Source organism: Oncorhynchus mykiss, chromosome 4 (genome assembly GCF_057628025.1).
Source record: "Oncorhynchus mykiss isolate SJ-2025 chromosome 4, ASM5762802v1, whole genome shotgun sequence".
Lineage (NCBI taxonomy): Eukaryota > Metazoa > Chordata > Actinopteri > Salmoniformes > Salmonidae > Oncorhynchus > Oncorhynchus mykiss.
In genome coordinates, this window is record NC_143025.1 from 23,928,712 (window position 1) to 23,945,669 (window position 16,958).

Here is a 16,958-nt window from a genome sequence, read left to right on the forward strand (position 1 = left end):
GTAGCATTTGATAAAGAACAACATCAAGATGAAGTAGCTGCTTTATAGGTGGGATGTACTGTTGAGCACCACAGCCCGAGGTTCGTACTGGTTGTGCAGAGATTGTGACAGCCGCTTAAATAAGAATAAGATGTATGTCAGGAGAAGTGCAGTATTATAAGGAGCAAAATACTTGGAATACAGGGGAGGAGGAATGGAGGAAAAAAGAGAGGCAGAGGAGATCAGGGAGAGAGGATGAGCTAGAGTTGGTTAAAAAATATGTTTAAAAAAAAGATGGTAGAAAGTGTAAGAAAAGTGAGCTGAAGACAGGAGGCAAACTGGAAGGGAATGAGGTCGAAGTATCGGAGGTGGTAGGTGTGGTGAAGGTCTCGGAGCACCGGGGGTCAGGATAAAGATGAATCTGTGACAGGAGTGAAGTTTTTGGAAACAGTGGACCCTTTGCCTTTTGGCTGATCCATTTGTGGTGAAAACTGCTGGGTGCTGTTGAATCGGTGAAGGTAACCAGAAGTGGTCTTGTGATAATTGTGTGTTTCTGCTGGTCAGAGGGAGAATCCGCATTAAACTAATGAGGGGGAGGGGGAGGGGGGGGGGGCAAGAAATGTGAATTGTTTTGCTCTTGAGAAAAGGGTGCCATTGAAAGGAGTGATTACTTGGGTAGCAGTACATGTAAAAGTTGACCAAGTGAAGGGGAAGATTCCTGGTGTTTATGATGCTTGTCGTTTGTTGCCACGCAGTCAGGGTGGCGTGAGTGGTGAAATGAGAATCATTGCCTGTTCTTTTGAGTTTTGATGAGTCTTTTCCAGACAAAGTGATGTTAGAATATACGTTTTCCTGTTTGAGCTTTTGTGCCAAATATGTTACAGGTGTCAAGCTTATGGACATGTGGCAGCAGTGTGTAGGAGGGAGGTTCCTAGATGTAAGACGTATGCAGAAGGGCACGAGACAAAGGAATGTGTAGCGTTGGGGGAAAGTAGTGATATGTGTTGATTTTATTTTTCAAGCAAAGTATAAGGGAGTTGTACTCCAGTCTAGTAGGGGGCGGTAATGCAACATTTATTGGTTGCCAACCGCCGTTAAACTTAATCGAAGAAGATTGATGGAGTCTGGCTGACGTTGGGAACACATGTGGCAGAAGTGAGAAAGAACAGCGCGAGCAAGATGGTGGCCACCAGAAGAGGAGTACGCGTATGCTCCCCAACTAAAACAAACTCCGATGAATCCTCTGGAGTTACCGTAGGTTTTAATTGCGTGATTATGTGTATGATTTAGATACAGTTCAGCGCATTTCGTACATACAGGTCGTTTTCAGTGTGTAATACTTGATCGTTCATATTCACGTGGCAACAAGCTAGCTAGCCTAGCTTGAGTCCCTCATTTGTTTTGCTAGCATAAAAATATTTAGTCCACTATTGTTTTTAGGAGGCAATCCGTTGTATACAAAAAATACAATATTGCCATTTACATTGAAGTTACACACTCACAAATTAGTCCTGGAGAGCTTGCTGCTGTTAACTAGTTAGAGTTTTCTTTCAGCTCATCACGTACACCTAAATCAAATAGTTGGCTAACGTTAGTCAATTACCACGTTTTCATCAAATCACATTTTGTCACATGTGCGGAATACAACAGGTAGACCTTACCGAAACCAAAAATTCAGTTAAGAAAATATAAAAAAAAAAAATATATATATATATATAAATATATACCAATACTAACATACTGTGTGTGGAAGTTTACAAACGACACCAAATAAGTGTACCAGAGAGTCTTCTAACAAATGTGTAAAGGCCTTTATTACTGCAAAGACTAAAGTTGCATGCATGCATTCATGAATGCAATTGCAGACATGTTGCAGTTAATTTATTGTTTAGGCTAATTGTTCAAGGCTAACAAAAGGTCTAATGCATCCACATAAAGCGTACTTAATGTTTTTAATTATTTTCACTGCATCAGGGTTAGCTTCAGGGAAGGCACCAATTCAACTGCGCACGGAAGATGAGGCTGTGTTTCAGAACCGCAGACAGCAATGCTGGTGAAAGCCCATTTTTCACAAAATAATATTATTTGTAATAGTGTTGCAAAATTCCAGGAATTTTCAATTAATTCACTAGTTTTCCATAACTCGTGGTTGGAGGAATCTGGATTTCCTGTTTATTCCATCCTGATTCTGGCACACATCCCCTGGTTTTCCCATAATCCCGGTTGAATTTATTTAAAGTTCTAGTAATTTTGCAACCCTAGTTGCACCATTGTTCTTATAATACAACCATATACAATTTATGTAGGCAATGTCTTGAGCTGTGTTCAAATACCCATACTAACATACTATGTACTACACATAATGAGTATATACACACACTACATACTAATAGTTAATTTTACTATACTGTAAATGAACGGTATCCTTTCAGTTGAGCATACAAGTGCTTTGCCTGTCTACTGGAAGTTGATGCTGTTGCTATTCACTTTCTTGCTAGCTAGCATAAAAAAATTACTAACTAGACATCGTACGACTCCATTAACAATGTCCACTGAGAACGCACAATAACTATAGCACTTAGCTAAGAATGAATTGAATAATCAAGTCAATACATGTTGGGTAGTTAGCTTGACAGCATATAGTTAATATACTGGCATGTTCGATGTATTAGTAGCCAAGTAACATTATGTAGCTAGCTAATATACTGGTACACACAACTGCTGTAATGATATGCGATGCGATTCTTCAGGTTAGCGTATCTAACAAATTGTTAGCCAACAATGTGTAACGTAACTTGTTGAAAAGGCATTACTTTATTACATTGCTCAACATTTCCTTAAATGTGTCATTTGTTAAAGCAATTCATTTGTATCCACTCTCGTCAGACTTCGGCTGCACATTTCCCGCCACTTTCTTCTAATCTAAAATCGTGAAGCCACGCCCATTTTCTTAAGAATCACATTATTGGCCCTAAAAGCAAGGAAATGTTTTATGTGTATGTATATATAAATATATATATATGTGTATATGTGTAAATAAAAGCAAGAGGGAAAAAATAATATATATATATATATATATTACTTTAGTGTATTTAGTAAATATTTTCTTAACTGAATTTTTGGTTACGGTAAGGTGTAATACCTGTTGTATTCCGCACATGTGACAAAATGTGATTTGATGTAAACGTGGTCATTGATTAATGTTAGCTTGCTATTTGATTTAGGTGTAAGTGATGAGCTGAAAGAACTCTCAAATGTCTTCCACACATTGGACTTCCCCTTTCCCTCCTGAGCAACCTGTAAACATACCCCCTTTTCAAGTTTGTTTGTCACGTCCTCTGCATCCATTATGCTGCTGTGTTGGAGTTTGTTATAACCAATTTATTGATGTCATTATGATATGCTATAGGTCAGGCTCTATTGGTTATGTGCATGTGATGTGTACATGTCACGTAAAGAGAGCAAGGGTTGAGGGAATAGGGAATGTTTTTTCTAAACAAAAGAGGGATTTTGGTAACAACTTTTCAAGTAAGAAACTAGAAATGTCTAATTATGTTGCAGCTTCAGCCCCACCCACTTAATGTTCTATGTATGGTTGCTGCAGCAGGGAGATGAAAGAGCGACAGCGTGCGCCGGTCACACAGGCACTAACTGTCTTTTTTAACACAGCAAGGCAAGTCCTGCCCAAAAATCAACTGCCGTCGGGCTCCCTCTGGAGTCATTTGTGTGTCTCATTTCATCAAACAGTGTGCATATAGTTTACTTTATTAAAACATACAGGGTGTTTTTATATATGGAAAAATAAACGTTAAAAAAATGTGATTGGTCGAAAGAAGAGACCTCTTGGTCGCCCAAGGTTTGTTTTAGTTGGGGACATTCCTACTCCCTACCTTGTCGCCTTACCCAGTATCGAAGGCCTGGCAATTTCCCAATGTCATTCAACTTTTAGGTGTTTTGTCGCGCGTCTCTTTCCATTCATCAAATGGCTGCTGCACAGTTTGGATTGATTTGATTTTGATCAGTTAAAAAAATGAATACAGTATCGATTAAAGGTTTGGACACCTACTACAGTGTTTTTCTTTATTTGGACTATTTTCTACATTGTACAATAATAGTGAAGACATCAAAACTATGAAATAACACACATGGTATCATGTAGTACCCAAAAAAGTGTTAAACAAATAAAAAATATACTTGAAATTCTTCAAAATAGCCACCCTTTGCTTTGATGACAGCTTTGCACAGTCTTGGCATTCTCTCAACCAGCTTCATGAGGTGGTCCCCTGGAATGCTTTTCTAACAGTCTTGAAGGAGTTCTCACATTTTCTGAGCAGTTGGCATGTGAGAGGTTACAGGTCTACAGTCAGTGTCCATATTTGTTACTATTCCATTTAACCCATATGAACTTATTTATGGATACAGGGATCCTTGTGAGCGGGATATCAAAGGTGCATGTAGCTTATCCAGAATAAGACCGTACGCAGGATATATTGTGTGCATGTAAACGTGGTCAAAGTCTAGATGAGTTCATTAGTCGTTTTAGTGCTGCTCCGCTGTCAAACATACCTGTGTATTTGATGGTTGTCGATTCCCTAAACACCCAACACTTTTCAATAGATTCATCATACCAGAGATTGAATTGATTTAATAATATATAATAAATATATATTTATTTATTTATTTATTTATTTATTTGTTTGTTTGTCTCTTAAGTTCAGAAGTACCGGTATTGACAAATAATGTTTCTCCACAGGCCACTCCAGCGTCCACTCGGAGAACCAGGAGGACAGCTGATAAAGGGGAGACTGCAACCCAGTCTGAGGTTACCAGTGACTCCCAGCAAGATGTTCCCTCCAAGGCCCAGAGCACCACCGGGAAGAGGAAGACCAGGGTGTCTAAACGCGAAACTGTCTCTGCTAACCAGGTAGACTCCACCCATGAAGCTGACGTATCCGAGTCAGATTCCTGCTGTTCTGCTATATCAGATATGGAGGCTATCCCCGACACACAGCCAGCTCGCAGGGGCCAAAGGAGAGCTGCAGGTGGGGACCAGCCTGACTCTACGAAGGAGGAGGATGTGTCTGAGGTAGACTCTTGTTCATTGTCTGTCTCCAGAAGACCAAACACTCGCAGAGCCACCAGGAGTCTGAGGAAGGCTGTTCTCACGGACTCTGCCAAGAAGGACAATTATGTTTCAGAGGCAGAGTCCTGCAGCTCTGTGGTGTCTGAGTCCAAGGTGCCTGGCTCGCAGACCAGAGTGACCAGGAGGACTGCCGTGTCCAGCAGCCGTGCTTCTTCAATGTGTCACACCGAGGACACAGAGCTTTCTGATCCTGAGTCCTGTGTCTCTGGTGATCAGACCTCCACAGTGCGCAGAGTTACCAGAAGCAGGAGAGGAAGGTTTGTTGAAGCTATCCCCATGCATTTGGAGGAAACCACCGATGGCTCCAACTCTCCTCTACCCCGCAGGAGAAGCAGAGGTGTGTGTAAAGGATGTCCCTGTGACCCTCTGAGTCCCCAGGACTCAGAGAGCTTTGCGTCTGGGCCAAGCATGACTCCCAGGAGGTCCACTCGCAGGCTGTCTGAGCTGAAACAAACAGGCACCACTGTTTCAGACTCTGAGTCTGACCTGACTGATGTGTATACCCCTCTGGGGAGCCCTAGGTCGGTGAGAGGTAGGGGCACTCCCTGCAGTAGTCGCACTGGATCCAACAGCAGTTCCAGGGCAGCACCAGTTACCCGGCTGACAGCCAAGGCCCTGGATATACTAGTTGAGAAAGCCCTATGCCAGTCAGATAAGGTGAGAGCATCCGGGGTTGCTGAAGAAAGTGTAGTGTTGAAGGACACCGTCGACGCTGATCCAGGCTGCTCCATGATAGAAGAGGTGGGGGAAGAAGATAAGACTCTAACCGTTGAGAATGCAGCACCTGCTCGGGAGCATACAGGGAGTGTGACAGTCTCTGAGGATGCAGAGATGCCAAAGGTCACTAGTGTACAACAGGATTCAGCCGAGACAACCGCCAGGGAAGACCCAAAGAAGAATACCTCTATGGTGGATGTCCCTGTTCAGGAAAACATACAGGAGAAGGTGACCATCAGTGAGAGTGCTGATACAGAGATGGCTGAGGCAGTCTGTGAGCCTGCAGTGGAAGCAGAAGACCAGCAGAGGGAGCTGTCCACTGAGGATGCAGCCGATGCGGACGCCCCAGTGATAATTGAACAGGAGACGATGACGCCAGCTGATTCACAAGTCTTTCTTAAGCAAACAGTAAAAGTAGCAGCGTGTGAAAATGTAATGTCCCCTGTTATAGTGGTGTCTGAGGAAGCGGAGGAAAAGACCGTGGATGTAAACACCCACACAGATCCTCAATTGGAGGTAAAGAACAAGGAATGTCAGGCAGTGCCTAGTGAGGAGGCTATGGATGTCAGCAGCACACTAGTAACTGAGAATAAAACGGCTGACCAAGATGAAGCCCCTCACACCACAGAGCCCATTAAGGTGACCTCCAGCCTGAGCCTGAAGGTCAGTGTATCTGATGCTGACAAGCTAGAGGAGTCCAGAGACTGTGTCATCATACAGAAATCTGGCGTGATCAGTCTGCTGGAGAGCAGTGACGATGAAGAGGATGACGATGGCAACAGTCGGCATTCTGGGGAAGGGGATGAGAGAGAAAGACAGGGTTCTGATGGTGACGAGGAAGCTGTCTGTATAGAGGAGGCGGCAGGCCCATCCAGACCCCAAGCTGCTGCTCAGTCCTCAGCTGATGGCCTGTTTGTCATAGACACCCGGCCTGGCCTTCAGTCAGATGAACATTACTACGTGGATGAGAAGGAAGAGGGAGACACGGAGGCCATTGAAGAAGCGCAAGATGAGGAAGAATTTGTTGATGAAGAGGGAGATGATGATGATGACGAAGATGAACAAGTCCTCTTCACAAGCAGAAATCCACAATTGTAAGTATCTGTTTTGGTCATGCAAATGTCAGTTGTCATCTGTGCTTTAAAAATGTCTATTTCATTTGACAGTTGTGGCTCCAGCACCACAATGCCATCTCATTCTGAATGGAAAGCAGGATTTGTTTTTTTAATCTAATGCAGTGGAGCTATTTTATTGAATTGCAATGCCAAGCACGTTTAAAGAATTTTCACATTCATTTTCATTAATTAACGTATCAAGATTGAACGAGTTGGAGAATGGACAATGCTGTGCCTCCTGGGTAATTATTTGTTACAATCTGTTATAGGAAAGAGTTGTCCAGCCGTATTGACCCGGGCCTGAAAGTGAAGGAGCTTGGGGGATTATACATCAATTTCGATGGCAGCAAATCAAAGACAGTCTCTAACTCCCTGAAAAAACTGAAGGAACAGAAGAGCCAAGATGAGGTAAATGACTAATTGATTTTGTTTTGAAGGTGATATATGGTGTATAATTGGTAATACATTGTGTAGTTATGCAAGGCTGGGTAATTCAATGAGGAAGTATTTCATGCAATTTCAAACCTTTCGACTTTAATGGATCTGTGTTTTTTTAAATGTTCTCCTACATTGTGATTTATTTTCTCTGTTGGCAGTTGATGAAGAAGAGTGTTATTGGCCCAGAGTTTGAGAAGAGAGATTCTGTGCCTCCATACAGGGAGTCCAAACAGGCTGCGAAACTGAAGCGCAAAGTGAGTACAAGTCCATATACCCTTGTTTATTAATTTAGAAGAGAAAGTAGCAAACACCAACAGTGTGATGCAAGGACAAGTAGTCGTTATAGTTTGACTACATTTGAGTTATTTTTGTTCAGTTTGTTCACTCATCGACTATCCTGACTGACGTGTTTCCTTGTCTTGCCATGCTCAGGAGGAGAGGGACAAGACCACTGGAGCCGGCTGGTTTAACATGAGGGCTCCTGAAATGACAGAGGAAATAAAGGGTGACCTCAAAGCACTGAAAATGCGTGGAGCAATGGACCCCAAGCGGTTTTATAAGAAGAATGATAGAGATGGATTCCCCAAGTACTTCCAGGTCAGTAAGCATCTAACCCTCAACTGTGCTCGGTTTTCTCAGTGGTCCATGTTATTCAGGTAAATGCTAGATTCTACAAGTGTCTGGAACTGTTTGAGGCATGCGACACCATTTTCCCACAAGAAATTCCATAAAAACCAATTCCCAAAACACATTTTCTGTCGCAGGTTGCTACAGTAGTAGATAGCCCTGTGGACTTCTACCATTCCCGTGTCCCGAAGAAAGACCGGAAGAGAACCATGGTGGAGGAGTTGCTTGCTGATGCAGAGTTCAGACAGTAAGTTTCGGTTTCTGTGTCATGTCATGTACGGTATTGAATTTCATAGCTTGTGTGTTCCTGAAAATATGCTTTTGGCATACAGTTCATGGGTATGCAGAACAATTGAATTGACATCAAATACCTGATATGAACTACTTGAATTGTCAAGCGCTAATACTTTCCCTTTAACTTCAACAGCAACAACAAGAAGAAATACCAACAGATCATGACAGAAAAAGCAGCCATTGGTGCTGGCAAGAAGAATAGGAAGAGTAATAAGTTCAGAAAGTAACAGTGACTGAGTGATGTAATACACAATGCAATCATATGACTGTATTGAGACCCATAATATGTTAATGTCTTAATCAAAGCCTATTAATTAAACATACAATTTAGTGGCTGCATGGGAGCTAAAGCTCTTTATACATTTGTCACGTAACATGAACAATCTGTATCAACATATTTTTACTTTGTAATTTAGAGGTTCACATTAGTAGCTATTAATACAAAACATCTAGATTTATACAGTATGTATGCATAGCCACAATAAGCCGACGAGGTACAGAATTCATTTTTCAAACATATTTTCCCTGACAAATATCTGATATGGATTGAGATGTATTGTTTTAGAAGTCAAATTACTAAGATACTACAGGATAAAACAAACAGGACACGTCTATTTTTAAAGAAAAGTTAATGTAACCTTTTTTTTAACTAGGCAAGTGAGTTAAGAATAAATTATTTACAATGATGGCCAAACCCACATAACGCTGGGCCAATTGTGCGCCACCCTATGGGAATCCCAATCACGGCTGGATGTGATACAGCCTGGAATCAAACCAGGGACTGTAGTGACGCCTCTTGCACTGAGATGCAGTGCCTTAGACGGCTGCGCCACTCGGCAGCCCAAGCACTAATATTGTTGAGAACGTGTCTGTGCTAGCTCAACTTTCATTATTTTAATAAATCAAAACCAGTTTGAACCGTTGGTTGACATTCTTTGGCTCCATCCTGAGAAGCCAATTGAGTTGGCTGAACTGGCTGCTTTGTGCCTAAAGGGACTGTTTTACAATAGCTCTGTTGTCTGTAACCCTTCCCAATATCTGTATATTTGCTGGAACATCAAACAGATTCTCTTGTCTCTGCCGATGCAAATCCACATACAAAGAGATCAAATGAATAAACATCTGCTCACCCAGTTTCTACCCAGAAAAATATTGCCCCTGCTTGCCAGCCTCCTGTTGTCTCAGTGTGTTTGTGGCCAGCAGCTCCAGAGCGCTATTGGACGCCGGACGGATCACAGGGAGAAAAAAAAGAAAGACACTTGAGAACTGCACTGTCAAGTCTTCTGTCCAGGTGGCCCATTCTCTGGCTAAACCACAGGTGGTGGACTCACTGGCGCGAATCCCCATCAACAGACTACCCAAAAGAACAGTCAGGAACCATGCTGCTGCCATCAGTAACATAAGGGTGAACTTCAAGACCTGTTCAAAAAAATAAAGGGAACACTAAAATAACACATCCTAGATCTGAATGAATGAAATATTCTTATTAAATACTTTTTTCTTTACATAGTTGAATGTGCTGACAACAAAATCACACAAATGATCAATGGAAATCAAATTTGTCAACCCATGGAGGTCTGGATTTGGAGTCACACTGAAAATTAAAGTGGAAAACCACACAGGCTGATCCAACTTTGATGTCCTTAAAACAAGTCAAAATGAGGCTCAGTAGTGTGTATGGCCTCCACGTGCCTGTATGACCTCCATACAACGCCTGGGCGTGCTCCTGATGAGGTGGCGGATGGTCTCCTGAGGGATCTCCTCCCAGACCTGGACTAAAGCGGCCGCCAACTCCTGGACAGTCTGTGGTGCAACGTGGCGTTGGTGGATGGAGCGAGACATGATGTCCCAGATGTGCTCAATTAGATTCAGGTCTGGGGAACGGGCGGGCCAGTCCATAGCATCAATGCCTTCCACTTGCAGGAACTGCTGACACACTCCAGCCACATGAGGTCTAGCATTGTCTTGCATTAGGAGGAACCCAGGGCCAACTGCACCAGCATATGGTCTCATAAGGGGTCTGAGGATCTCATCTCGGTACTTAATGGCAGTCAGGCTACCTCTGGAGAGCACATGGAGGGCTGTGCGGCCCCCCAAAGAAATACCACCCCACACCATGACTGACCCACCGCCAAACCGGTCATGCTGGAGGATGTTGCAGGCAGCAGAACAATCTCCACAGCGTCTCCAGACTGTCACGTCTGTCACGTGCTCAGTGTGAACCTGCTTTCATCTGTGAAGAGCACAGGGCGCCAGTGGCGAATTTGCCAATCTTGGTGTTCTCTGGCAAATGCCAAACGTCCTGCACGGTGTTGGGCTGTAAGCACTACCCCCACCTTCTGGACGTCGGGCCCTCATACCACCCTCATGGAGTCTGTTTCTGACCGTTTGAGCAGACACATGCACATTTGTGGCCTGCTGGAGGTCATTTTGCAGGGCTCTGGCAGTGCTCCTCCTTGCACAAAGGCGGAGGTAGCGGTCCTTCTGCTGGGTTGTTGCCCTCCTACGGCCTCCTCCACGTCTCCTGATGTACTGGCCTGTCTCCTGGTAGCGCCTCCATGCTCTGGACACTACGCTGACAGACACAGCAAACCTTCTTGCCACAGCTCGCATTGATGTGCCATCTTGAATGAGCTGCACTACCTGAGCCACTTGTGTGGGTTGTAGACTCTGTCTCATGCTACCACTAGAGTGAAAGCACTGCCAGCATTCAAAAGTGACCAAAACATCAGCCAGGAAGCATAGGAACTGAGAAGTGGTTTATGGTCCCCACCTGCAAAACCACTCCTTTATTGGGTGTCTTACTAATTGCCTATAATTTCAACCTGTTGTCTATTCCATTTGCACAACAGCATGTGAAATGTATTGTCAATCAGTGTTGCTTCCTAAGTGGACAGTTTGATTTCACAGAAGTATGATTGACTTGGAGTTACATTGTGTTTTTTAAGTGTTCCCTTTATTTTTTTGAGCAGTGTATATATCCAACAAGTTATCAGTAATTGAAGATAGCCGGGGTTAACCGAATCCACAAATAAGACCGGAAAGACAGTTCTAATACAAGACAAATATTTAATCGGTGTCCTTCAAAGTACAGTTATTATTATCAGTTTACAGAGTAAAACATAATGCCTGTCTAGTTTGTTTTATATACTGTAATTGTTTGGGCACACAGATTGTGTGTGTGTGTGTGTATATAGACACATGAAGTGTTGGTGTTATGGAAATAAAAGATCCCAGAGATATTCCATATGCACAGAAAGCTTTACATCCCTGCTCATGAGCATTTCTCCTTTGCCAAGATAATCCATTCACTTGACAGGTGTGGCATATCAAGAAGCTGATTAAACTTCATGATCATTACACAGGTGCACCTTGTGCTGGGGGACGAGCATGTACCTGGCATGCTTACTGCAGGAATGTCCACCAGAGCTCGTGCCAGAGAATTGAACGTTCATTTATCTACCATAAGTCATATTAGAGTATTTGGCAGAACGTCTAACCTGCCTCACAACCGCAGACCACGTGATGGCGTCATGTGGGCGAGCAGTTTGCTAATGTGAACAGGGTAGTGGTGTGGGGATGGTATGTTTAAAAAATATATATATTAAAAGGTGTTAAAGAGTGTGCAAAGCTGTCATCAAGGCGAAGGGTGGCTATTTGAAGAATCTCCAATATAGAATATATTTTGATTTGTTTAATACTTTCGTGGTTACCTCATAATTCCATATTTTTATTATCTGTTATTTTACCAGGTAAGTTGACTGAGAACACGTTCTCATTTGCAGCAACGACCTGGGGAATAGTTACAGGGGAGTGGAGGAATGAGCCAGTTGTAAACTGGGGATTATTAGGTGACCGTGATGGTTTGAGGGCTAGATTGGGAATTTAGCCAGGACACCAGGGTTAACACCCCTACTCTTACGATAAGTGCCATGGGATCTTTAATCTCAGAGTCAGGACACCCGTTTCACGTCCCATCCGAAAGACGGCACCCTACACAGGGCAGTGTTCCCAATCGCTGCCCTGGGGCATTGGGATACATTTTGTTTTAGACCAGAGGAAAGAGTGCCTCCTACTGGCCCTCCAACACCATCTGGTCTCAGATCCAGGAACTGACCAGGACCAAACCTGCTTAGCTTCAGAAGCAAGCCAGCAGTAGTATGCAGGTCTGATGCTGGTCTTCACTGTTATTCTACAATGTATAAAATAGTACAAATAATCAAAACCCATTGAATTAATATGTGTTCAGAAACTTGTGACCGGTTGAGTGTGTGTGTATGTTTGGATCTATATAAACTCAGCAAAAAAGGAAACGTTCCTTTTTCACGACCCTGTCTTTCAAAGATAATTTGTAAAAATCCAAATAACTTCACAGATCTTCATCGTAAAGGGCTTCAACACTGTTTGCCATGCTTGTTCAATGAACCATAAACAATTAATGAACATGCACCTGTGGAACGGTCATTCAGACACTAACATCTTACAGACGGTAGGCAATTAAGGTCACAGTTATGAAAACTTAGGACACTAAAGGGGCCTTTCTACTGACTGAAAAACACCAAAAGAAAGATGCCCAGGGTCCCTGCTCATCTGTGTGAACGTGCCTTAGACATGATGCAAGGAGGCATGAGGACTGCAGATGTGGCCAGGGCAATAAATTGCAATGTCCGTACTCTTAGATGCCTATGACAGTGCTACAGGATGGACAGCTGATCGTCCTCGCAGCGGCAGACCACGTGTAACAACACCTGCACAGGATGGGCACATCCGAACATCACACCTGGGACAGGTGCAGGATGGCAACAACAACTACCCAAGTTACACCAGGAACGCACAATCCCTCCATCAGTGCTCAGACTGTCTGAGAGAGGCTGGACTGAGGGCTTGTAGGCCTGTTGTAAGGCAGGTCCTCACCAGACATCACCGGCAACAACGTCGCCTATGGGCAAAAACCCACAGTCGCTGGACTAGACACGACTAGAAAAAAGTGCTCTTCACTGACAAATTGCGGTTTTGTCTCACCAGGGGTGATGGTCAGATTCTCATTTATCGCCGAAGGAATGAGCATTACACCGAGGCCTGTACTCTGGAGCGGGATCGATTTGGAGGTGGAGGGTCCGTCATGGTCTGGGGCGGTGTGTCACAGCATCATCGGACTGAGCTTGTTGTCATAGCAGGCAATCTCAACGCTGTGCGTTACAGGGAAGACATCATCCTCCTTCATGTGGTACCCTTCCTGCAGGCTCGTCCTGACATGACCCTCCAGTATGACAATGCCACCAGCCATACTGGTCGTTCTTTGTGTGATTTCCTGCAAGACAGGAATGTCAGTGTTCTGCCATGGCAGAGCCCGGATCTCAATCCCATTGAGCACGCCTGGGACCTTTTGGATCGAAGGGTGAGGGCTAGGGCCATTCCCTCCAGAAATATCCGGGAACTTGCAGGTGCCTTGGTGGAAGAGTGGGGTAACATCTTACAGCAAGAACTGGCAAATCTGGTGCAGTCTATGACTAGGAGATGCACTGCAGTACTTAATGCACCTGGTGGCCACACAAAATACTGACTGTTACTTCTGATTTTGACCCCGCCTTTGTTCAGGGACACATTATACCATTTCTGTTAGTCACATGTCTGTGGAACTTGTTCAGTTTATGTATCAGTTGTTCAATCTTGTTATGTTCATACAAATATTTACACATTAAGTTTGCTGAAAACAAACGTAGTTGACAGTGAGAGGATGTTTCTTTTTTTGCTGAGTTTATATACACTGTGTGTATATATACTGTGTATATACAGTTGAAGTCGGAAGTTCACATACACTTAGGTTGGAGTCATTAAAACTTGTTTTTCAACCATTCCACAAATTTCTTGTTAACAAACTATAGTTTTGGCAAGTCGGTTAGGACATCTACTTTGTGCATGACACAAGTAATTTTTCCAACAATTGTTTACAGACACTTTTCACTTATAATTCACTATATCCCTATTCCACTGGGTCAGAAGTTTACATACACTAAGTTGACTGTGCATCTAAACAGCTTGGAAAATTCCAGAAAATGACATCATGGCTTTAGAAGCTTCTGTTAGGCTAATTGACATCATTTGAGTCAATAGGAGGTGCACCTGTGGATGTATTTCAAGGCCTACCTTCAAACTCAGTACCTCTTTGCTCGACATCATGGGAATATCAAAAGAAGTCAGCCAAGACCTCAGAAAAAAATTGTAGACCTCCACAAGTCTGGTTCAACCTTGGGAGCAATTTCCTAACGCCTGAAGGTACCACATTCATCTGTACAAACAATAGTACAAAAGTATAAACACCATGGGACGACACAGCCGTCATACCGCTCAGGAAGGAGACGCGTTCTGTCTCCTAGAGATTAACGTACTTTGGTGCGAAATGTGCAAATCAATCACAGAACAACAGCTGTGAAGATGCTGGAGGAAACAGGTACAAAAGTATCAATATCCACAGTAAATTGAGTCCTAAATTGACATAACCTGAAAGGCCGCTCAGCAAGGAAGAAGCCACTGCCTCAAAACTGCCATAAAAAAGCCAGACTATGGTTTGCAACTTCACATGGGGACAAAGATGATACGTTGTGGAGAAATGTCCTCTGGTCTGATGAAACAAAAATATAACTTTTTGGCCATAATGACCATTGTTATGTTTGGAGGAGAAAGGAGGAGGTTTCAAATTTGTGCATGACACAAGTAATTTTTCCAACAATTGTTTACAGACACTTTTCACTTATAATTCACTATATCCCTATTCCACTGGGTCAGAAGTTTACATACACTAAGTTGACTGTGCATCTAAACAGCTTGGAAAATTCCAGAAAATGACATCATGGCTTTAGAAGCTTCTGTTAGGCTAATTGACATCATTTGAGTCAATAGGAGGTGCACCTGTGGATGTATTTCAAGGCCTACCTTCAAACTCAGTACCTCTTTGCTCGACATCATGGGAATATCAAAAGAAGTCAGCCAAGACCTCAGAAAAAAAATTGTAGACCTCCACAAGTCTGGTTCAACCTTGGGAGCAATTTCCTAACGCCTGAAGGTACCACATTCATCTGTACAAACAATAGTACGAAAGTATAAACACCATGGGACGACACAGCCGTCATACCGCTCAGGAAGGAGACGCGTTCTGTCTCCTAGAGATGAACGTACTTTGGTGCGAAATGTGCAAATCAATCACAGAACAACAGCTGTGAAGATGCTGGAGGAAACAGGTACAAAAGTATCAATATCCACAGTAAATTGAGTCCTAAATTGACATAACCTGAAAGGCCGCTCAGCAAGGAAGAAGCCACTGCCTCAAAACTGCCATAAAAAAGCCAGACTATGGTTTGCAACTTCACATGGGGACAAAGATGATACGTTGTGGAGAAATGTCCTCTGGTCTGATGAAACAAAAATATAACTTTTTGGCCATAATGACCATTGTTATGTTTGGAGGAGAAAGGAGGAGGTTTCAAATTGAAAAATGAAATGATGATTTCTAGCATCTTAATTGAGGTGTAGATTGCATCTCTGATTCCAGTGTTCAAACTTGTATACTAGGCTGTGTGGAATTTCTATTAATGCGACCCATGCGACCAATGGGCAATGTCTGCTTTAGGTATAATGTCAGGAGCCACTTGTGGATTTGATAACTCTAATATAGTTCCACCTCTGACACCACCAAAACTACTGCTATGATTTTGACTGAAGTGGATCTGAATGAATAGAGCCCATTGTCTTTCAGGTTGTTATAAAATGAAGATGTCAGTGACGAAGTGTTTAAATGTACTATGACAAACACCCATCCTCGTCCTGAAAGCATGCAAACGTGTTGTTTAATGTTACTATTATTGAGCATAACTGAAAAGATTAACAGATTATACACACCAAAGGCACATTTAAATCTGTATCGTCGAAGCTAGGTAATGTCCTATTGAAATGAAATCTGCAGTGTTTACAGGGAATTCAGTCTCCGCTAACAGGGGAACGTTGCCTTTAAATTTAAATCACTGTAACACTGAATTTCTGCGATACGGATTGAATATTAGCAAATTAATTAATTGGACCATTTTATTATTATTATTTTTTAAAGACAGCGCTAGCAAAAATATTGCAAACGGACGAGGCTGTTTCACCATTAAGGATTCCAGCTTTAAAGTCAAGCTCTTTCAGTTGTTGGATTTAATTGTCTTTAATCAAATCCCCCTCTGTCTTTCCTTTTAATTATGTGTGGATTAAGCCATTCTTCGTCTTGAAGCTCTGCTGTTGGCACCATGCTGAGGCTCCTTGGTACCGTCTCTCTTTTTATGCTGGGGAAGATGAGCCCTTAACAGCAGCTTACTGCCTGAAGATCTCCCACCCACAAAACCCTGTCTCTCTTTTATTTCAGAGCGGATTTCAGATAGCTTTAGAGAAATTAAACATATTTCACTTTAGTTTTGCCATCAATACATTTCAAACAGCAAAAGGTGGGAGGTGAACAGTTTTTTAACACACCTGCCAACTCGCCAGCTTTTTCCATTTGAGGCAAACCAATCCGAACATGTATTTCGGGGCTTAAAATGAAAATGAAATGTGCAACAAAATTAACACAGAGGTGAGAGGAAGTTCAGCACTAAATAAGTCAAATAAAAGTG

At 42.8% G+C, this 16,958-nt stretch overlaps 1 protein-coding gene across 1 annotated transcript; it reads left to right on the top strand.

Annotated features, from left to right (window-relative positions):
- Positions 1-746: 746 nt before the first annotated feature.
- Positions 747-9,231, top strand: dnttip2 (deoxynucleotidyltransferase, terminal, interacting protein 2). The gene is made up of 7 exons (XM_021599173.3): positions 747-1,233; positions 4,733-6,933; positions 7,224-7,362; positions 7,551-7,646; positions 7,825-7,989; positions 8,157-8,266; positions 8,447-9,231. The coding sequence occupies exons 1-7, from the start codon at positions 1,159-1,161 to the stop codon at positions 8,538-8,540; spliced, it is 2,880 nt and encodes a 959-aa protein (XP_021454848.2). The 5' UTR covers positions 747-1,158; the 3' UTR covers positions 8,541-9,231.
- Positions 9,232-16,958: the final 7,727 nt, after the last annotated feature.